Source organism: Marmota flaviventris, chromosome 5 (genome assembly GCF_047511675.1).
Source record: "Marmota flaviventris isolate mMarFla1 chromosome 5, mMarFla1.hap1, whole genome shotgun sequence".
Taxonomy (NCBI): domain Eukaryota; kingdom Metazoa; phylum Chordata; class Mammalia; order Rodentia; family Sciuridae; genus Marmota; species Marmota flaviventris.
In genome coordinates, this window is record NC_092502.1 from 142,491,806 (window position 1) to 142,515,135 (window position 23,330).

Here is a 23,330-nt window from a genome sequence, read left to right on the forward strand (position 1 = left end):
ATGCACTTCTGTGGAAAGAGAAGTGGCCTGAAGCTAGAATAGAAATGGACTCATACAGAAGCATGTGGCTCTGCCAGCTGGTGCAGGACCCAAAAGGGAAAAGACTAGAAAGTCAGGGATGACAGTCTTGCAGTGGAGACATTATGAGGGACTTGTGAGGACCACACAGAAGGGAAAGTGATGATTTCTAAATCAAATATGGGTGTCAATCAGAGTAACCATCTCAAAACAGGTAACAGAGCACCACCGAGACAAAAAGACTATAGTAGCTGGTGCCTGTCCTCAGCTACCCCGGAGTGGACAGGATGGGCACATAAAGTGGCCCCCAGTAACAGAGCTCAACAGCACAAACACCTTTTACCCAGGCTAAGCTAACTAAGGTAAATGCCACTGCCAAACTTCAACTGGCCAACTACAGTGACTCACACTGAGCCCCCAAATGGCACCAGTCCCTGAGGAGACAAACTGCCACTTCCATCTAGACAGGAATATACATGTACTGTTTTGTTTTTCTTGCATACATGAGCTCAACTAGCACCACCAGCTACTCCATTTCCATCAAGGAATAATAAATGGAGTCTGCCAAGCTGTGGGGAAAGCCAGCAGCTTGCAGAGGCAGCCGACAGCTCCTCATGGCCAGCTCATCTGGGTCAGTCTCAGCTGCAGAGCCCCCTCTCCCAAAGTCGTGTCCTTCTGGGAAGGCTGCTCTGGGGACTAAAGGGAAGTAGAGAGAAGAAGGCCACTCAGACCAACACAAGAAAATCCCCACAAGCCAGACATAAGCAGGCCCACATCAGCATAACTCTCCCTCTGCTCTGTCCTGGCCGTGCTCCCTCCTTGCTACAGGTGTTGGTCCCTAATCAATATCTCAGAACTCCCAACCTGGGGCAATGCACTGATGCCCACAGATGCCACCTTGTCCCACACTGCCTTGCTATGATCAAAGACTTCCAAAGACAAGGGAAGTGAGGCAACTATCTCAATTAGGCACTCTCATAGTCATTACTTCAATTATTATTATTATTATTATATCCTCAAATAAGTCTTAAGTGGAAACTAAAAATTTATATTCACTATGATAATCCTGGGATTAATGAAAATACCTTATAAAAATAAAAAAAGTAACAGAAAAAATGAAGGAAACAGAACCAAAATGGAATAGTTATGTTTCTCATGGGCAATTCATAGCTATTTATGATGAAAACATGGAAATTACTGTAATATATACAATTTTAGAATGTATAAAACAATAAGACACATATCAAATACATCATACCTAATTTATATAGTGGGCTTTCCAAATCCTTTCAAAGTTTCCTTGATAACATGTGCTGCACTCTACCCTCAAAACCCAAGTTCTTTTCCTCAGCAATTTTTAGTAACAGAGAATTCCAGGGAATATGAAAAGATAATTTTGATGTCATTAAATCATTTAGTGGGAAAAGAACAGCAACAGCATCTGTCCTCAGTACTTACAAATATCGTAACCCAAGCCAGTTACCTCTTCTCCAGGATAAATGCTGTGCCGAATTCCAGTGCGTCTCGCTTTTGCACTGCATTTGCAGAGTGGTCCATCATTCATCTGTCAAAAACAGAATGTAATTCGTTTTTATTAAGGGGACAATCCACACCATGCCCGTTGACGCCTTGGAAACTGCAGGCTTTAATGTCATGAGTACTGAGGCTCTGAAGAGGCTGTCACGGTTAGGAGATTAAAGGGATGTTCCAAAACCAATAAAGCTGCAAACTGTCTATATTGTCTGATAAAGAGAAACTGTATGACAACACTGGATTCCCAAGTTATTTGTGCAGCCAAGCAGGAAATATCAGTGTCAGCACTCTGTTTGCCCCCGTCATCACCTACCTCTTTTTAGGAATTTTTTTTTTTTTTTACTTATTTCAGGAAAAATGACTTTCACACACACAAAAAAAGAGCATATTTTATATCCTGGAGAAATCATAGAATGCTTTGAAGGTGACCTGCAGATTAACCATTTTAAAAAAGAAAAATTTAAGGTACCTCTGAAGCAGAAAGAAGAAAATGTCTACTGAAACCAGAAAAACTCTCAACACTAGTCAGGTTCAAATGCATCTGCTTTCTCCTGAATTCATTTTACTGGTTTGAACTCCACACCCATGACTCAATAAGTGAATAATTTTGATGCTCCTTAGATAGAAAGATGAGTGCTAAGCAAAGGGGGATAAATAGCACAGAGTCTATGTACTCAAGGAATATTTATTCTAGAATGGAGAACAAATGAGGTACTTAGTAATTTATTTATTTTTTTTATTATTTATTTATTCATTCTTTGTGGTGCTGGAGACTGAAGCCAGGATTTCATGCGTGCAATATAAGCACTCTATCACTAAGCCACATCCCCAGCCCTGTATTTAGTAATTTAAAAGAAAGAGGAACTCAGTTTGAATAGCCGTACCACTGGGGTTGCCATGGCTGGTCAGAAAGGCTTCAGAGATGAAAAGTGGAGGATTAGACAAGACACAACAAGAAGATAACCCACACAAGGCACCAGCATGCATAAAAGAAAAAGAGAAGGCAGAAATCCCACGTTATGCTCCAAGATGTGAGACCCAAAAATATGGAATGGATTATTCATGTGGGCAAAAAGAACAAAGGAAAACTGAAATCAAAATCTAAAGGGTCTTAAAAGCTGGTTTCATAAGTTTATCCAGTACAAATGTACTGAACATGTTCTGACTTTCTTTTCTTGTCATTCCCTAACTAATACAGTTGACAATTTACACAGCATTTACATTGCATGAGGTAATATAAGTAACATACAGATGACTTAAAAGTTATATCAGATGATGTGTGTAGGTTATATAGAAATACTATGCTATTTTATATAAGTAACTCCAGCATCAGTGCAATTTGTTATCTGTGGGGCCCCTGGAACTAATCCCCCCCTTGGCTAACAAGGGAAAACTATATACCTACACATATTTCTTGAAAGTCCTAGGGATTTGCATGAAAATCAAAGGGAGATTAATAAAGGAAAAGGTCCAAGGTGGGAAGGAGGGGACAAATTCTGGGGAGTGATATTGGCCAAATTTATAGTTATATTATGTGTAGGTTATGTATTGAATATGTAACAACAAATCCCATCAGAGTGTGCACCAACAAAACAATGAAGGGAGGAAAAAACATTAAAACTACATTGGATATAATGGGGAAAAAATAAAGTTCTAGAGATTTGTAATTCACTGTGACCAATTAAAATATATCAATAAGACTATGAAAAGAAATATTAAAGTAAGAAGCTTTCCTTAGTCCTTCAGGAAATCTAAAGCTCCAGGTGGTATAGCATAGAAATAACATTACTATCCAAAATATATATTCTTAAGACATCTAAAGTAACAGCTGGCAAATAAGAGATATAATAAGATTCCATCAAAAATCACAACACACTCCTAATGCCAGTTATAATTTGTGATGAAAAATGTGGAAACTGCTTGATGTTCATGTCTTCCAGGGAAGCAGACATCCTACATTCTTGCCTTTTATTGGTCGTGGCTCCTACACAGATCAGCATTTACAAAGTGCAACTGTTCAGAGGACACAAAACCAAAATCAATAAACAAAACAGAGGGATGATATAGAAGCCCTGGCAAATCTCCAAAGGGAATAAGAATCCACACAAGTAACAATGGGTGCTTCTTGACAGAACAACAGCCAATCTAAAAAAAAGAAAACATATGGGGAAAGATTTTTTGGAGGTGAAGACCAAAATGTTCTGAAATTGCATTATAGTGACGGTTGTACAACCTTGTGAATACAATAAAAAACAATGAATTACTCGACGTGGTGGTACACACCTATGATCCCAGCAGCTCAGCTCAGGCTGAGGCAGGAGGATAGCATGTTCAAAGCCAGCGAGGCCCTGTGCAACAACCCTGTCTCAAAATAAAAAATAAAATGGGCTGGGGATATGCCCCAGTGGCTAAAGCTCCCTGGTTTCAATCCCTGGTATCAAAAAAAAGAATAAATTCTAAACTGGTGTGTAAATTATAACATGTGAATCACAACTCAATAAAAAAGAAAGCTATATACATGATCAATATATAAAAATAAATTTTAAAATGAATCAGCAACTTTGCAAACACTTCTGTTCAATTCCAAGGCACCATAAAATACATTTTTGCTGGTCATCCTAAACATATAATTGTATCAAAAAAGGTTTTTTTCCCAATAGCTATCATCTAACAAGAACCAGGAGAATAGTATTCTAATAGTAGAGGTTGGTGTGAATTTATTTACAAAATATAAATTTCAAATTATTTTATAAAACATGTAGATGTTTTAATATGCTTAATAATTTCACATGCATGAAAGATCCTATTTTTGTACGTACTCTCTATCTGAAAGGTACAAATCTTTTATAAAGATGCTATTATATATTACTTCAAAAAAATAGTAATTAAAAATAAAAATAGTCCAGCCGTTACATCATTAGCTTGAACATGTAACAAAGAAGAGAACCTACCAGGACTTGTGACTACCACTAATTAACAAACACGAAGTTTCATACTGCTATTTTGTTTACTATTTTACAGCAAAATACCTTCTAGGTGAAATGCTTTCAAAAAGACGTAAAAGTTCTCTTTCTCATCCTACCATTTGTCTCCTACCTGTTACTCCAAGTTTAATGAGGCAGCACCATTACCCTGCTCCCCAACACAGAATTTACAAACATCGTCAACTATGATTCAAGAACAGCTGCTCTGGTGCTTATGTTTTGGAGATGAACTCTGAAGCAGAAAAGAAATAAACCCTGAAAAACTAACACATAATCTTGAGAGTAAAATTCTATTTCAATACCAGCCAACATGCATCTTCTGAGCCCAGAGCCATAAATGTGATGTGTGGGTTTGCAACCTTCATAGCAAGGGCATAAAAACGCACGCACCTGGCCTGGGTCATTGTACCAAAGTTCATCATGAAGTCGGTCAGGGTGGGCTTTTTTGCGTTTGATTTCTGCAATGACGTCAAAAACTTCTGAGTCGGAGCTACTAGAACAGGTGCTATCCTCGTCAGACTCACATTCAGATTCACTGGAGCTCTCTAGTAGAAATTAAAGAAATTAACAAATGGTTCTTGTGTGGACTTTCAAATCACCTGAAACTCTCAATGTAAGGTCAGTCATTTATCTTCCATTTATCTTGAGGGTCTACTGTGTACCAAAAACTCTGCTAAGCCTAAGGCAGTAATGTAATTGGGGCAATAATCTAGTTGGGGAAGCAAAGAAAATAAAAATTTTACAGAGAAAAGAAGAACTAATGAACAACGCTAGATAAAGTGAAATAACATAGTAGTTTGTGATTTTACACTTACAAATACTGTAATGATTCAGAAAAGGGAAAAGTCACTGTGATCCAAAAAGTCAGAGAGGACTTCATGGAAGAGGCACATGTAACCCAGGCACTGAGAAGGGAGAGGAGGAGTTGGAAGAGAAAGAGGGGAAAGGAATGGAGAGGGAGAGCTGCAGGCAAAGCACACAGCTAAGAAGAGTGGGGAATCTGGCTACAGCAATGGCTCCACAGAAAAATACTGGGAGCGGAGGGACTGGAAGTGTTTCAAATGCCAGAATGAAGGCGGTAAATGCAACATTTAAAAAAAAAAAATTGAAGATTTTGCAGTTTTTTTCTCTCAGTAGTAGATAAAAGATTTTACTCCTTGAAAGTGACTGGACAAAAACAGACAAACAATATGCTAAATGTAATAGCCCAGTCACAAAAACACTAATACTGCATGATTCCTCTTATATAAGGTACCTGAAGTAGTGAAATTCATAGAGACAGAAAGTAGTGGTGGTTGCCAGGGCCCAAGGTGAGGGACTTTGGGGAGAATTATTGCTTAATGGGTACAAACTTTTACTGGAAATCAGTGGCCAAACATGTACATTCCTTCTACTACTGAACTAGACATTTAAAATTATTAAGATGGTAAATTTTATGTTACACGTATTCCATCATAATTTTTTAAAAGACCCAAAAGTTAGATTAATCGTATTGGAAACTAATGTAGCAGCAGCATAATAACAGTTGTACCAACAGGTAGATGCTATGGTTGTGCCCATTTTATAGATGGGAAAACAAAGGCACAGAGAGATTAAATATTTGTCCAAAGTCACCTATGAAGTAAGTGATGGATCAGGGATTCCAACCCAGGCCATCTGGCTTCCAACTCAGTGCTTTTATCACTATGGGTACTTCCTTTCAGCATCTGAGACATAACAAAGGTGGACAGACAAGCCAGAGAGAACAATACGGAGGAAGAGCAAACCAAATGCCTCATCTATGCATGGCATCCTATTAGAAGCCAAGGATACAGAGTAGTAAAAGCATTTCTATCCTCAAAAATTTCAACACCAGCCAGACACAGTGGCACACACCTGTAATCTCATTGGTCAGGAGGCTAAGGCAGGAGGATCACGAGTTCAAAGCCAGCCTCAGCAACAGTGAGGCACTAAGCAACTCAGTGAGACTCCATCTTTAAATAAAATACAAAATAGGGCTGGGAATATGGCTCAGTAGCCAAGTGTCCCTGAGTTCAATCCTGGGTACTGCCCACCCTGCAAAAAAAATAAAAAATAAAAAAATATCAACACCTACTTGGAACCTCAGAACACTGGAAAAACTAGACCATCATGTGAAAAGGTTATAGAAACTGACTGTGCAAGCAGAAAAGCCCTTGAAAAGGGTGGGCCACAGCTGTTTCTTCATCACATCAGGAGCACCTGGCAACAGAAAGGGCGAAGACACACTGCCTGCCCCTCTTCACTTGGAGAAACCCTGGACTATAGTCCCTCTGATTCTAAGACTGGATAGCTCTACGTCAAAAATTTCCGAGTCGGAGCTACTAGAACAGGTGCTATCCTCGTCTTGTTACACTTGTTAGCAAGCCTTGCATATATTATCTTTTACATATTCTGCTGAATATAATTATAGGAAAATAAGATCAAAAAGAAGAAGGTCCCCCTGCTATGTATTCTGCTGAAAATAAAAACAGGAAATTTCAATTTGGACTCTGAAGGACACTTCCCAAATGGCCAGGATTGAGCAGTAATAAGAACACAGTCTTGGTCTGATGACTCTTCCACTCACCTAAATCTTCATCTAGCTTCGTCTTCGGAGGCTCCCATGGAGGCCTAGCAGCCTTGGCCTTTTCTTGCCTGCTCCCCAACTCTTCCTCGAATTTGTCATATAAGTCACGGAGCCTACTTGTCCCAACTACAGTAGAATCTCCCTTTTCAAAATAAAGGATCAATAAGAATAAATGTATCTACAAAGACCATATCAAACATACAAAAGACCTCATAAGTAAACAGAGTTTTTACAACACTCCCTTGAGATACTGGGCAGTGGCAGCAAGCCACCAGTCCCAGTCAGTCACACCACTGCTAAGGGAATCACCCCACGCTCCGCTGAGCACTATGCTGCCAGTGTTTTTTGAGTACAGGTATTCAATAAATTATGTGAGCTATTCAACACTTATTTGTGAAACAGGATTTGTGTTATATGATTTTGCACAAATGCAGGCTAACATAATTGTTCTGAGCACATTTAACATAGGATAATGCCAAACATTATTGTGTTTGGCAGGTTAGATGTTAAATGAATTTGTACTTAAGATATTTTCAACTCATGATGGTTCATTGGGACATAACTCTACCCTAAATCAAGGAGCATCTGTATTTTTTTAAAATCCAAACATAACCTTCTCTTAACAAATTCTATGCACTAAGTTAACATCTTCCAATTTTTAAGCCCTAAATCTTAGTCAGACATTCCTTTAATTAATTCATTCATTTAATTAATGAACACTATAATATGTATACCCTGTGGCAAATATGCCCACATTAATGGAATGAAGGCATAATCTCTGTGGGGAAGAGAGGAATAGAGGAAAGAGTGATGGGAAATAAAATGAAGTAAAATTAAGATAGAAGAGAGAAAAAGGAGAGCAGTGAGTGTGTGGAAGAAGTCATGGGGTCCACAGTAGCAATGACAGTGCCTGCTACAAAGGCATGATCCATTGCCAATAGCACATGTATCAACAGTCCTCTCTACAGGCAGCAAAGATGACCTTGGTTCCCCTTCCCAAATCAGGCAAGATGTATAAGAGACTTAATGGCTGGTGATCCTTTGATTGAAGATATACTTCAAAAAGAGAGCTCACATTCTCCCTTTTTTCCGTTTAGGGAGTACAACACATACTCATATAACATACACCACAAACTGCCTAAACTAGTCACAGGTGAGACTACCAGTATTGAGACTATCAGTGTCATAAAAAATGCAGGATACATACTTAACTTACTCTTCTCCTTTGGCTTTTTAAAACAGCTTTTGTCTAGAGCAGTGATTCTCAGTTGGGGGTGATTTCCTCCCAGAAGATAGACAGCAATATGGGAAGACACTTTTGGTTGTAACAACTGGGGTAGGGGTGCTACTGCCATCTAATAGGTAGAGCCCAGAGATGCTAAAAAATAAGCATCCTACAGTACACAGGGCAGCACCCATAAAAAATTATCTGGCCCAAAATGCCAACAGTGCTGAGATGAAGAAACCCTGGTCTACAGCTTCTCTCCTGCTTTAGACCTACCACTTGATCCATGGGGTCGCTGGAGTAGTAGTTTTCTGAATGGGTACATCGAATCCACACCGGCTTAAGGAGTTCTTCTTCCTCCTCCTCATTTTTGTCAGGCAGTGTCTCCTCAGGCTCTTTTTCCTTGATAGATGTGTAGTTCTTCTCTTTGCCGGAGCTCTGGCTGTCACTCCATCTGTCTTTTTCTTCCTCCCAACGAGCTCTCTTCCTCTCCCTGCTTGGGGATCGGCTTCATAATGGGAAAATAATTTTATAATTTTTAAAAATGCTCTTCTATGATATAAATTATTTGTTGCATGTTTCACCTAAATAAATATGCCATGCCAAGCCACCAAATTTACTTTTCATTAAAAACCAGGGATTCCCAAACACCCATCCAGTAGCATCAGAATCACCCGCAGTTTCCTTGTTTAAAAACACAAATTCCCAGACCTTACCCCAGATCTACTTACTGATTCACAATCTCCGAGGGTGGGGCCCAAGAATCTGTATTTTTAATAATCTCCCCAGGTAATTCTGGTGTGCACCCGGCAGGTTCAGGAACAGCTGGTAAACCATAACTCCTAGGAAAGAAAGATATTTGGGAAATATTTGGAAACTTTCCTATATGCACAACTTCAGCAATAAGAACACTAGTTTTGAATCTTCAAGACTTCACTAAAACACTGTCTCCAGCTGACCCTAAATTCAGCCCAAGGACTATAACACAAGAGTGAACCAGTTCTAACATCCCTAATCATCTCTCTAGAACTCTAATTTGGATATTACTAATTAGAGAACCAAAACTCTGGCTAATTCTGGGTCCTATGAATACTAATATTAACTCAGTTAATAAGAATAATGAAAAAAGCAACTCTGGCTCCTTGAATTCCTGGGCTTGAAACCCACAAGGATTCACCCTATAGACATACTTCTTGGAGGGAAAAACCTATAGGGCAGATTTTCATTTAAGCCCAAGAAATTCAGGCAGAACATACAGACTTTGAGAAGCCAGCAAGTTAGAGTAACCACTTCATTAGACAGACTGGCAGCCTCTTGAGCTCCACTAACAAAGTTACTACTACTCAAAAAAGTTTATATTTGGATTAAAGCCACAAATTAACTATTTTCATCAATTTCTACCACTAACTTCTAATTTTAATCACAGAGAAAGTGTGTGGGTGCCTCTATGTTTGTGTGTGTACACGTGGCGGAAGTAGAAAGAACACACACATTCATTACTTATTTATATAACTTCCAAATACATGTATTTCAATATGCATCATTAGTTTTGTTACCAGAAAATGTTATTGTCAAAAGAAAATTTGTGTCCATTGTACAAAAAGAATAAAGCATAAATACATATTAAAACAAAAATCATCCATGACACCAGAGATAACCATTATATTTCACAAATATTTAAAAACACATATATGAAAATACATCTATATATATATACACACACACACACACACACACACAAACACACAAACACATTTTAACAACAAAAGAACTCTAGAGCCTGCCCTTCTTATTTAACAGCAAAATAGGAATATATCTATTTCAATATCTATAGCTGAACCATTTCAATAGGTACATATTATGCTTTTGTTTGTATATGCCGTAATTTTAAAAATCTAATGATAGTGATTTTCCCCCACTGTAAATAATGCTACCATGAACACACTTGTGTTCTTTGCACACTTATCAGATTATTTCCCAAAATGGGTGTACTTTTTCTAAGGCCCCTCTCCAGATAGGTAGTACCAGTTTACTCTACTATCAAAACCATAAACAAGTTCCCATTTCTACACATCCTATCAATATAGTTCTTTTTATAATATTTGTCATTCTTATTTTAAAAAAGTCTAATTTACAAAATTTTATCACCATTGAAATGAATACATTTTGTGTCACTTCGTTTGTGAACATCTTGGTCATATACTATGGCAGTATTTTTTAAATTAGAATTGTAGTCCTTTAAAAATTTAGTGGGAAAGTTTTTATTAAGATAACTGTCTATCATCTTTCACATGTATTGTAACCTTTTCTAGTTGTTTTCCTTTTAATACTTTTTACACATGGCTATATACAACTTTTTTTAAAAAAAATTTTAGTTGTAGATGGTCACAATAATTTTATTTATTTTTATGTGGTGCTGAGAATTGAACTGAGTGCCCCATACATTCTAGGTGAGCACTCTACCACTAACTTTTATAAAGCCAAATCTAAAGATCTTTTTATTAATGCTTCCTGTCTTAGTATTTTTTTTGGAAATCCTTTCCCATCTTAAGGCTAAATAGTGTTTAATATTTTCTTAGTTACTTTTACACTAAATTTTTCTAGTCTTTCTCTCCAAGATGCAAAGCAGAAATATATTTTAATTTTTCCACCAATTGCTTGCCAATTGCCAGTTTCTCCTGATTTGAAAAAAAAAAAAAAAACTTTATTATTAGATACAACTTTACATATTATTTATTAGATGTTTCATATATTTCTGAATGCTGCCCAGTCTTTCTTTTTACCTTTTTTTTTTTTGGTGGTACTGGTGATTGAACCCAGGGCCTTGTGCATGTGAGGCAAGCACTCTACCAACAGAACTATATCCCCAGTCCCTGCCCAGTATTTCCTTCACTGATCTATTATTCATATTCATAACAAATTTTCTAAATTATTACATAATTCCTAAACTTTGAATACTACTACTAAAGCATGCACTGCTTTTCTTCATTACCTTAACTTCTATTCCAAAGAAAAACATTCATTATGAAGTTCTCAAACCAGTACTTCAACTGAAGTTACACTAAAATTAGAGATCTACATTTTATAACTTTCTCCCCACTGGTCCATTTTTTAATTTTGTTTAATTTTTAATTAAAACATGGTAGTGAATCTACTTTGTTTTTTTTCTATTACACTTTCTAACTAGGTATTCCTGGCATCCAGGAAGGTTATAAAACACCATCAGCTGACAGCACCTCTATGCTCCTACTGGCTTCTGTTTGTTTTGGTGCTTACTTTGAGCCTGACATTCTGCTAAGCACTTGATTCACATTTAATCTTATCCCATTAGGCAGATATTAACACCATCTATAAAGGAGGAAAAAGCCTTAGAAATTAGTCACTTACCCAGTATCATAGCTTGAAAGTATAGCTAAATGTTGACAAAAGCATTTCAACATGTTCTAGAAACTCTCACCAAATGTTTAAATATTATTATCATAGATATCAAGAAACACAGGCAAAAGACATCTTCACCCCATCCCTTTAAATAGATGTGCTGAATGACAGATGGTCAGGGTTTTCTATTGTGTACAGCAATTAGTATTCCTTCTTTTCCTTCCTTCAATACTTTGAGGGGGTATTTCAAAACAGAAGCAAAACATCTTTTTAAGGTATTTCAGACACTCCCAAATTCAAAATCCAAACTCCAAACTGTTTCTTTTTAACAAATACTCTACTGCAATCTGTGATAACTTTTCCTCTTTAAATACATACATCTCTAATTTTTATTTTCTCATCTGCTTCATTAGTTAGAACTCACAGGATCCAATCTGCCCTCTGTGAGCTACTGGGCACTGAAAAAGAAACCACTAGACCAAGGAGATTTCTAGCTCTTATACATTTCTACCAACACAATATCCTGGCTTTTCTCTTATATCCTTGACTCCTTGGTTGATTCACAGGGCCTCAAAATTCGTATACCCCATATTGAACTTGTCTCTAGTGTCCCCCATCCACAATAAGGAACACTAACCTCACATGGTCACTTGACACTGGATCAGGGATCAAGTCCTACCGACTCTCTCATAAGCATTTCCTATTACCACTGCCACTGTGCTGCTCTAGGCCACAGTCACATCTTGTGTGGGTCACTACAGAAGCCTTCAAAACTGACTTCCCCATGGCCAGGCTTAGCCCTTCTGGACATTTCTCCACAAGGCAACCTCCACACATGCTCTTCGCTCTTCCAATTTCCTCCTCGGCTGTCCCCCGAGGAGTAGTATAGGACTACTCTATACTGGGGTTTTCACTGCTGTGTTCCCAAAGCAACATGTAATTGTCCTCATAAAAAGCACTTAACTTTTTTTTTTTTCCCTGTTTTTCTTGTTAACGATGATATCCCTCACATTAGTACAATACTTGAGGCCTCCAAGAATAGCTGTTTTCAGTTAGCTGTTAGGTAACAATGGTAATGGGATCTCCTTGTCATTGTTCTAATTTTTCACAATAAATTTGACTCTTGAGATTTCATCAATGATGTTCATCGGGAGGTTACAGAAGTCTTATATTCCTAATTAAGTTTTACTCATAACACATGCTGGGTTTTTATAAATATCTAAGAAGCAGATACTGAGATAACCCTACAAATTTTTACACAAAGAATAGATTTTCTAATACTAACCTATCTACCCATATAGTCTTAAATAAACTCCACTGGTAATTTTAACACACTACTGAAAACAACTGGCCAGAATTTTAATCAGTATTTTTATATCCATATTCTCAAGAGAAATTGATTTGTAGTTTCTTTCCTCTCGGGTTAGATCTTACCACCTGAGTCTTCCTGATACCACAGCCATGAGCTAAGCTTTCCTTTCATCTTCTTCAGTGTTCAAGAACAATTTAAAACTTTATGGATATGGTACAAATTCAACTTTTCCTATTTTTCCATGTTTATTGGCCTATTACCATTTTCTGCTTCTTGTGTAACATTTTCAATTTTTGTTTTCCTAGAAACCAACCCATAACATTCAAGTTTTTAGTTTGTTAAATATCTGTCTTTATATCATTTTACAATTAAATTCTTTCATTCTTATACTTTCATAAAATTAATGGTATATTTATTTCTCTTTTCTTCACTTGTCATTTTTAAGTTGTATGATCTTTCAAAGAACAAATACAAATATACTTGTATTGTTATAATTGTTTCATTAATTTATTTTATATTTAAATCCTTTTTTCTGCTTTTCTTATACTCTACCAATTTCTTAAGCCAAGTGTTCAGATAACAATTATATAACTATTTATTTGGCACTTACTTTAGGTCCCATTCTAAGTGTATAATGTATATTATTCCAGTAATCCTTCATCCTTCAATAAGGTAAATATAACTAATTTTATAGATAAAGTCATTGGGGCTTAAAAAGGGTGGATAATTCTGCCCAGTAACAAAGTTGGGAGAGCTAATAAATGACCTCAAATCTACCAGATTTCAGGATACTACTGCTGTTAATTACCATCATATAAGACCGTGAATTTTATTTCTAGATACAGAATTGGCTATATCCTATAAGGTTTGAATTATAATAATCTTGATGTCATTAATCTATAAAAATGAAGCTACAGTTTTGTTCTATTTTCCCAAACCAAATTAATTTAAGAGAATAATTATGAATTCCCAAGATTCTTTTAAAAATACTTTTGAGTCATTTAATATGCAGTTTTATGGCACTGTGGTCAGATAAAGTGGCCGTTGCATTTTTAGTCTTGAATCAGCGCACCTGGGAAGAAAACTTTTAAGTGTCAGGCGGCTTAGCTTTCCATGGGTCATCCTGGTCAGATGCTAAGCTAATATGAAGACCTGGCTTATAGTCTGCACAAGCACAAAATCTGAATCCACGGAGATAACCCTACTACTGCTTTCAGTGTCAACTCCTTGCTTACCTTCCAGATCTCTTATACTCTTTTTTGTAGGACCTTTCCAGAGATGGTGATCTTCGGTTGTCCCGGTGCCTGTGTCTCTCCCGTTCCCGCTCTCTTAAAGGAATTAATACACAGAGCTGTTTTCAACAGAAAGACTCAAAAACACCATCTCTTCACTGAATATATCTTCTAAATACATGGACCACATCTAAGAATTTTCCAGGCACTATTCACTAGGGGACATTTTTATTCCTCCTTAATTTGTTAGAAGATAAAGGAGTTTTTCTTCATAGAATTTAATTAACTTGGAAAGTTTCTGCTGTTTTCTTTAGAAGTCATACTTGAAGCTAAGTAATAAAGGGAATTTTATCATCATCTTCTCTCAGAACCTTCCAGTCAATTCTTGGTTATTTAGTCTTCTACTGATTTCTAGAAAACTCTACTCACCCATTAAATAAATGCAGATAAAGATTTTACAGTAAAGATTCACATAAGGTTCTCTGAACCATTATGAATGGTAGGCCTGAGTAGTCAGTCGCCCCTATCACCAACCCACCAGGAGACCATGACTAAGTCACTCCAGTGCTATTTTCATCTGGAAAAAAATTCTAAATGAAGGCACTGAATTTATCCAGTGTAAAAATGGAATGAGGAATTTTGCTTCTTAGTTTACAATGAAGATCTGGAACAAAAATCTAAACTCCAATGTGTTTGAGAACTACAAATCTTGGGGAAATAACCAGCCAAACCTAGAATGGGGAAAATGCTATTCAGGTTAACTAACTCTTACACAAAATACTGGGACTAACAGTGCTTCAGATTTTAGAGTTTTTCAGATTTTGGAATATTTGCATAAACTTTACTGGTTGGGTATCCCTAATCTCAAAATCCAAAATCTAAAATGCTCTAAAATACAAAAAATTTTGAGCATGAGGTAGGCACTCAAAAAGTTTTGAATTCTACAGCATTTTCAACTTGGGCTTTCAGATTAGGGATCAGCAAGAAGACTACATACAAAATGTCTGAATCAAAAATATCCCCGAACCTATTCCAAATAAAAGAAATGTTAATACACTGAAAGCAAAACTTATTATAGAGATCAGTGACTGCTTAGAAATTAAGACAAAATTTATTTTTCACTTAAAGAATCCCCTGTTCTCAAAGAAGAATGCTTTGAAAAATATGCTTTTGACATACATACAACCCTCAGGTAACACCAGCTATCCATCCAAATAAAACAATTAGAGCTTAGGATTCTACATTCATCTGATATATTTCTAAAATCGTAGTTTACATTTACGTAGTAAATCTCAATTATAGAAATTAGTGAACGGTGCCACATATAAAAAATAAAATGTAATTTTTTAATGACATGGCTGCTGAAAAGAATAACTGCCAATAATTTCCAAATAAAGCTCTAATTAGAGGCTATTTCTAACTTCTGTTTGTTTTTTAACATATAGGCAATAGAACTTTGCATTTAACACTCAATGATGATAGCTAATTCTAAGTGGGCAGGAATTGAATACAATTCACTATGAATTCATTTAAAGGAAGAAAATTTATGCTTGTGTTATTTTTCCCAAGATTCTTCCCTATTTGCAAGCATTAAGATATTTCTTGAGTACATTATGCTAGTCCTCTGATGGCTACACGTTTAGAAAAGCCAGAGGAAATAATGTGTGATAGCACTACTAATCTAGGTGAAGCCCAGTCCACACTGCCTTACCACATTGCAGAACAGCAAGCTTGGCGACCTGCACCTGTGGCTATTTCTTTTCCCATTCCCGAGAGTAACCTTGATCTTTCATGGTAAAGAGTGTGTGTGTGTGTGTGTGTGTGTAGATATATGTATATATTACCTATATATATTTATATCTACATCTTTACAAATCTTTCCTAGAAACAGTTTGCCCAAAAGTTTATAGTTGTTATTCAACCAAATTCAGAGGAGGAAAAAAAGAAACATGGAATTTATAAAAGGATAGTTTTACTTACACCAAGAAGCAAGGGGAGAAGCAGCCAGGACAGTCTTTAGAATTTGCATAAACAATCTAACATATCAATTTATAAAGTTTCAGTTTTCCCCAATATACTTATAGAAGTTATATTAGGACTTCACATGCCCCATGTATGTTTCACAGAAACATTCCATATAGGACAAATAACTGACACTCAACCTAATAACTAAAAGGGAGCCAATTATAATATGGCCATGCTACCAAGGCAACTCCAGGGCAAAAGTGCTAAGCAATTACAAAATAACTCTGATATAATTAAAGATCATTTGAGAAATTTGGAGATCCTTCACAGCGAAGGAGTATGGTTCAGATCAGAGATTAGAAGTAACTTGTGGCATTGACTGCACTTAGTGATAGAGATCCTCAGTTTACAACACATCTGAATACCTTAGAGCACATACACAATTGGAAGTTTAAGCCTTGGAAAAATAATAGATATACAGGGGAGCCCTAACAACCCCTTGAATTAGAGCATCATCTCAAAATGGAGGGAAAAAAACTAGAATGTTTGCAGCAAAATGTTCCCAAGGACAAGGTTATTAACAATCACCTTAACATTTAAAGAAAAAACTATTAACAAACTCTTTCCAGTTTAGATTTTTAACATAAAACTATAAAATAAAACATAACAGGCTTTTGCCAACTATATCTCCTTAGAAAATAATTCAGAACAAATTGACCAGAAACAATAGTTTGTGCTGAAAAAGATTTTTAAAAATCTATGGACTCTCACTGGGTGTGGTGGCACACACCTGTAATCCCAACAACTCAGGAGGCTGAGACAGGAGGATATCAGGTTGGAGGCCAGTCTTAGCAACTTATTGAGACCCTGTCTCAAAATAGAAAATAAAAAGGGCTGGGGATGTAGCACAGTGGTAGAGCCCACTACAGGGAAAAGAAAAGAAGAGAAGAGAAAAGGAAAGAAAAGAAAGAAAAGTCTATGGACTCTCCTTCAGCTATGGCCCACCAGAATCAGAACTGTCATCCCATAAGGAACACATTCCCCTCCGCAGGCCATGAGCACAAGGTAAAACATGTTTCCCCTCCAAGACCTCTCTGTGCTCTAGTTACTCCCTTCAGGGCAGAGAATGCCATTACCCCTTACCAGCAAAATATGCAGTCCAAATCAAATCAATATTGCCATGACGAAAATGTGAAAACTGAGACATGATTGGAGAAAGAGAAGAGAAGTGCTGTTACTGGCTTGACAAAATGAAAACCTCAAAATTTCATGGACAGGGAGTTCACTAAAGGCCAAATAAATATTAGTACAATCATTAAATGTCCTATTATTTTTCCATATAAACCAATGATGTAACAAATTCACACCTACATCTTTGAAAATCTGCCACAAGCTTCTGATAAAACACATATGTAATCATAAAACTCTGCATGTGACTTTGAAGTATTTCTAGAAGCCACCTAGAATCTCAGTTTTAAGAATGTTGATTGCAACATTCTCACATATACAGAAAATTGTTTTAGAAAAAAAGAAACATAAATCTAGAATGGAAGTGCTTTTCAAACACAACTTTCTTCAGTGTGAATACATTTCAATGCAACAAAATCAGACTAAAAGCTATTTCAAAACTATAACTTTGATAAAATAAAACAAAGGGCTGGGGATGTAGTTCAGTGGGTTCAATCTCTGGCCCCAAAAATAAATAAATAAATAAACAACCACACGTAACTAATCTTAACTTCACTTTTCAAAGAAACAAATCAAGAAGGCAACAACGTACAACACATACTTACCCTGAAGATTAGAAAGTAAGCTCTACTTGTAAACTAGTTTACTTCCCGACTGATAACATATGCACATCACTGATTCTAAAAGAACTCAAATGCCATAACCTGACATGATAATCACACTGAACATAATCAAATCTCTGATAACACAAAACACAGTACAAGGTCTTTCATGTCACAGGATCACCATTAAAATGTCTATGGTATGATGTAGAGTAAAAAGTCTTACATTTGTCGAAATGAATCTATGCTGGTAATTTTGTATGCTTTTCAAAACCATTTTTTTCTGACATCTATTTATTTATTATTGTCTTTGTCTCCTGAAAACAAAACCCAAAATGTGCTTTCTTTCCTTTTACAAGTTGAAATGCACATTTTATTTGGTTTACAGGTAAATGGAAATCTACTGTGTCAGAGCCTATGTGGTTCCTTAAAGCACCTCACATGTGCCTTTACCTGCTCCTCTCATAGCTGCGGTGGCGAGATGGCGTCCTCCCCCGGTCATAATCCGATCGGTAGCGGCTGTCTGGTCTCCTTCTGTCGGGGCTGCGGCCACGCTCCCGACGATCCAGAGAACGATGCCTCTCACCTCTCCCATGACTGTGATCTCGGTGTCTGTGATCATCATAGTGCTTGAGCCTTTCTGGGGACCTTCTCTCACTGGGAGCCTTTGGGACTGGGTATGGAGGGAGATGCCTAAAATGAGGACTACTACTGTTATTAGCGCTGGGTGGGAAGGAACTTGGATTATTCTGGAAACTATTAAAATTGGGAGGTGGGAAATTGTGGTGTGAATATCCTGGAGGATACTGATAATTAACCTGCTGTGGCATGACCGGAGGGGGCGGAGGGTGGGGCATGGAAGGAGGGGGCATCAGAAAAGGGAAAGTGCTTTGTCCAGGAGGTGCTCCAGGGACTGGGGGATTATTAGGACAAGGCATGGGAGGTGGCATGGGTGGAAAACAGGGTGGCACTGGGAAGGGGTGCCTCATCTGGTGGTTGGGATAAGGGGGCCTGACTGGGCAGGGGGGAAGAGGGCCTTGTGCTGATGGAGGCATGGGTGGAGGGAAGGGTACAAAGTCTGGCCTTGGAGGCAGAAAACTGGGGGCTGGAGAGTTCGAGAACGTAGTGGAAGGGGCACTTGGAGGTTCATATTGATATTGCACAGGAGGCTGCTGAGGGTGGAGCAATCGCAGATTTTGGGGCCTGAAAGCTGGTGCTGAGGGTCTGGTTCCATGTCCTCCTCGTCCTCGGGGACACCCTCGTCCTGGGTGGAATGACATTCTATGGCTTTGTTGGAAAAAATTAAAAGGGAAAAGTTAAAGACAAAAAATAAAATAAAAACAAAAAAAACCCTCACTATTAACAGGGTTTCCCAAATGACTGACCATCCTGATGAGTATTCACAGACCCTTCAGTCAAGCTACTGGAATACTCAACCCTCTAAAACTCAGTTCTTTATAGATTCTAAAACTCTATTTTACAACCAATAAATTCCTCTTCGCACCTCAGTCACCCAACCCACGACCATGGTCCACCCCTACAACTTGTCAGTCCTTAAAGCTGCTCTTCCTTCAAAATAACTCCAACATCCCATTATTCAACCATCTGCTATCATGTTCTTGCTCACATTCCTCTCCAGTCCTGACCTCATCACATTGCCCTGGCCACACACTTGTTTCTACACCTACACCACCATCTTCCCACTTGCACCTGTTTCCCAACTCAGCGTAGATTTCATGGCCCAGCATCTCAATAACTCATATTTAAATAACCTACACTCCTCTGCCCTACTCTACTTCAGTTACAAAAACCTGGCAATGCCCCAGCTTTAGAATGATCCAACATTCATCTTCTGTAGGCCAACCAGAAAGTAGCATTTAAAATATACCCAACTGGGCAGACTGCTGCCCACATAAATTCAGTCACAGATTTTGCCACAATATTTCCTGCCTGCTTCAGCAGCCAATGTACTCTCCTGTCCACCAGCACTACCAAGAATCTTCTATAGGCATCCTTGACATCCTGATCCCTCTTCATAGTTAACAATAAACCTATCTTCTACCAAACAGAAACACTAAAACCATGAGAAAAGAACTTCCTCTACAAGCCTATCCACATCCAACTTTGTCTGATCCAAATTCCCTTCTCCCAACAAAGCCTATCTTGCTGCATGCACTCTGGATCCCGTACCCAAACACCCATTTGAGATAACCATCCTCCCTCAACAATCTTTCACCTCTTCCCACTATCAGACCCTATATAGCAGCATTTGAAAATGCTATGGTCCATTTCAACATGAAATACTTTTCTTGGCCTTCAGGACTTCCACCACTTTGCACTTTGTTTTTCCTGCTTTTCATGACCAATTAACCTGAAAAAGTTGCTTCAGATCGAATGTTCATGTCTCCCCAAATTCTTATGTTAAATCCTTTATCCCCAGTGCAATGCAATAGGGACCTGGGGCCTCTGGGAGGTAATTAGGGTTAGAGTGTTCTCATGATGGTATAAGTGCCCTTATGAAAAGAGGAACAGACAGGATACCTCTGTCTTTCTGCCAGGTGAGACTATAGCAAAAAGGTAATTACCTAGAAGCCAGGAAAAGGGTCCTCCCCATGGAAGAAAGTCCAACCACATTAGCACCCTAATCTTGGACTTCCAGCCTCCAGAACTATGAGAAATTAATGTTTTTCTGAAGCCACCTTGCCTACAGTATTTTGGAATGGCAACTCAAGTTAACAAGAGCATATAGTCATTCCTTGGTATTCAAGGGGTCTGATGCCAGGACCCTCAACCCCATGGATACCAAAATACAAGGCATTATATTTGCACATAACCTATGCACATCCTCTTATATACTTTAAATATCTCCAGGATATTGCTCAGTGGTAAAACATACGCTTAGCATGCGTGAGGTCCTGGATTCAATCCCCAACCCCCCACACCCACCAAAAAAAATCACCTCTGCATTACTTACAATAAAATGTATGTGACATAAATAATTGTTATACTATATCATTTAGGAAATTATGACAAGAAAAAAAGTTTCTGTGTGTCCCATACAGATGCAACTATCATAGACCTACCTACACAGTACACAAATAAGATGCAGTGCTCACACAAATACTGGAGACAGGATCTGTGGTGTCCAACAGATATGCTGACACATCGGTTCATCCACATGGATTTAGCATAGTGCTCAGCATACAGCCAATTCAAGTTTTGCTCTTAAGACATTTCTCACATTTTTCCCCCAAATATGTTCAGTCTACAGTTGGCTGAATTGTGAATGTAGAAAACCTGAATATGGAAGGCTGATTATATACTTTCAGTTCACTCTAATCTGACTTCAGCTGTGGCCATCACTTCAGTGAGTGAACTGAGCAGTGTCCACCTTGTCTTGAAAACAAATAGCCATTTTCAATCACCTTCTTAAACTCTGTGTGGCACTCAGTCCAATTGCCCCCTCCTTCAGAGATCTTTTCCTTGAATTCCTGACACAACTCTCTCACTGTATCCTTCTTACCTCTCCAGCTGTTCCTCCTGTGCCAGCTCCCGATCAGCTGGTATTCTTCAGAGATTCAGCCTGAACACTCTAGTCACTCTTTTCCAAGGTAATCATACCACTTGTATTGCTTCAGTTACCACTCATCTCAGTAACTTCGAAAGTTACATCTCTAGCCACCAAAGAACTCCAGACTTAAGCTGCCAACTACCAATTCAACCTCTCTCCTTCAATGTCTCCCTGACTCCACAAATTCAATTCAACATTTCCTAAAAGGAATGAATGATGATTTTCCCCTCCAAAACAATACATTCTCCTTTCTTAGAATTTCCCATCTTAATAAATGATACCATTTACTGGTCATCAAAACCAATATACCAGGGAATCATCTGTCAACTTTTCTTTTCTCACCCTTTAGTTAAATTTTTTTTAAAAGTTCCTATCATTTATGTGTCCACTATAGCTTAATCAAAGTTTTTAAATAAATAAAAGTTACTGATACTTTTGCTCATAAATACTTCCTGAATTAATCCATTTCACACCTTTGTCTCTTGTCTGGCTACTACAGTAACATCCTTGCTGGGCTTTTAAGCACCATCACTGCTGGGGGCCTTCTTTGGTTTCCCTACTCTCACAACACAGTGCTGCCTGTTGGCAGGTCCTACAATGACCATAATCTACTGACTAATTACATAATTCCATCTTCATTGTCTACTTGTCCTCAGAACCACACACTTCATCAGGGAAGGGCCCTAGATGTTTCATTAACTCTTTTGGTCTAGGATCCTACTCCTGTACATGAACCTCTGTTCTCCTGTGCCCACTATTAAGAATGAGCACACTTTCCACTTTTCCAATTTATCTAAGTCCCTTACACCCTCTCTGGCCTGAAACCTGAATTGGTTCCTCTCTTTGTTCTCCCCAGCACTGCTATCCCTAATATCCTGCCACTCACCACGTACTGCCTTGCATCATGATGCACTGTCTGGATATGTCACATCTTCCACAGAGAATATAAGTTCTAAAGGATAGAAGGAATAAAATATATATAATCAGGTTTTCTAAACTGCCAGTGCTATAAAATATTTTTGTAAATATCTTGACATTGATTTCCTATTCTCCAACACATCTAGCCTATTAAGGGCATGTTAAACTGCACTGAAGTTTCCAGCTAAAAAAAAAATTATTTTTTTTGGCAGTGGGTACTAGGGCTCAATCCTAAGGCCTCACACATGCTAGGCAAAGCTCTACCACTGAGCTACACCCCTAACTCTTTTTATTTATTTATTTGTTTATTTTGGGGGGCACCCAGGATTGAACCCAGGGGCACTTAATTACCAAGCCACATCCCCAACACTTTTTATATTTTATTTAGAGACGGGGTCTTGCTAAGTTGTGTAGGACCTCACTAAGGTGCTGAGGCTAGCTTTGAATTTGCAATTCTCCTGCCTCAGCTTCCCAGGCCGCTAGGATTACAGGCATGGCCACTGCACCCAGTCCCTAGCTTTTTTAATTTTATTTTGAGACAGGGTCTCGTTAAATTACCAAGGCTGGCCTTGAACTTGTGATCTTCCCAGCCTATTGGCTGAGATTACAAGTGTATGCTACAACATTTGGCTTCCAACTAAATTTTAAGATGTCTTTCTTTTTTTTTTTAGAATTTATTTATTTATTTAAGTTTTCTGCGGACACAACATCTTTGTATGTGGTGCTGAGGATCGAACCTGGGCCGCACGCATGCCAGGCGAGCGCACTACCGCTTGAGCCACATCCCCAGCCCCATCTTTCTTTTTTTTTTAACATT

General features: G+C 38.0%; 1 protein-coding gene across 5 annotated transcripts in view; it reads right to left on the bottom strand.

Annotated features, from left to right (window-relative positions):
- Drosha (drosha ribonuclease III) overlaps window positions 1-23,330 on the bottom strand; it is a 118,703-nt gene that overhangs the window by 93,235 nt on the left and 2,138 nt on the right. For 3 of the 5 annotated variants that reach the window (XM_027936244.2, XM_027936243.2, XM_071612632.1), the window contains exons 3-10: window positions 22,482-22,547; window positions 18,478-19,311; window positions 14,273-14,365; window positions 9,079-9,189; window positions 8,624-8,855; window positions 7,123-7,264; window positions 4,926-5,080; window positions 1,502-1,582 (exon numbers count right to left, since the gene is read on the bottom strand). In XM_027936244.2, the coding sequence (XP_027792045.2) occupies window positions 1,502-1,582; window positions 4,926-5,080; window positions 7,123-7,264; window positions 8,624-8,855; window positions 9,079-9,189; window positions 14,273-14,365; window positions 18,478-19,311; window positions 22,482-22,501 (1,668 nt within the window). In that variant the 5' untranslated portion in view covers window positions 22,502-22,547. The remainder of the gene's footprint in view (window positions 1-1,501; window positions 1,583-4,925; window positions 5,081-7,122; window positions 7,265-8,623; window positions 8,856-9,078; window positions 9,190-14,272; window positions 14,366-18,477; window positions 19,312-22,481; window positions 22,548-23,330) is intronic. The other 2 variants (XM_071612633.1, XM_027936245.2) reach the window with 2 other exon arrangements.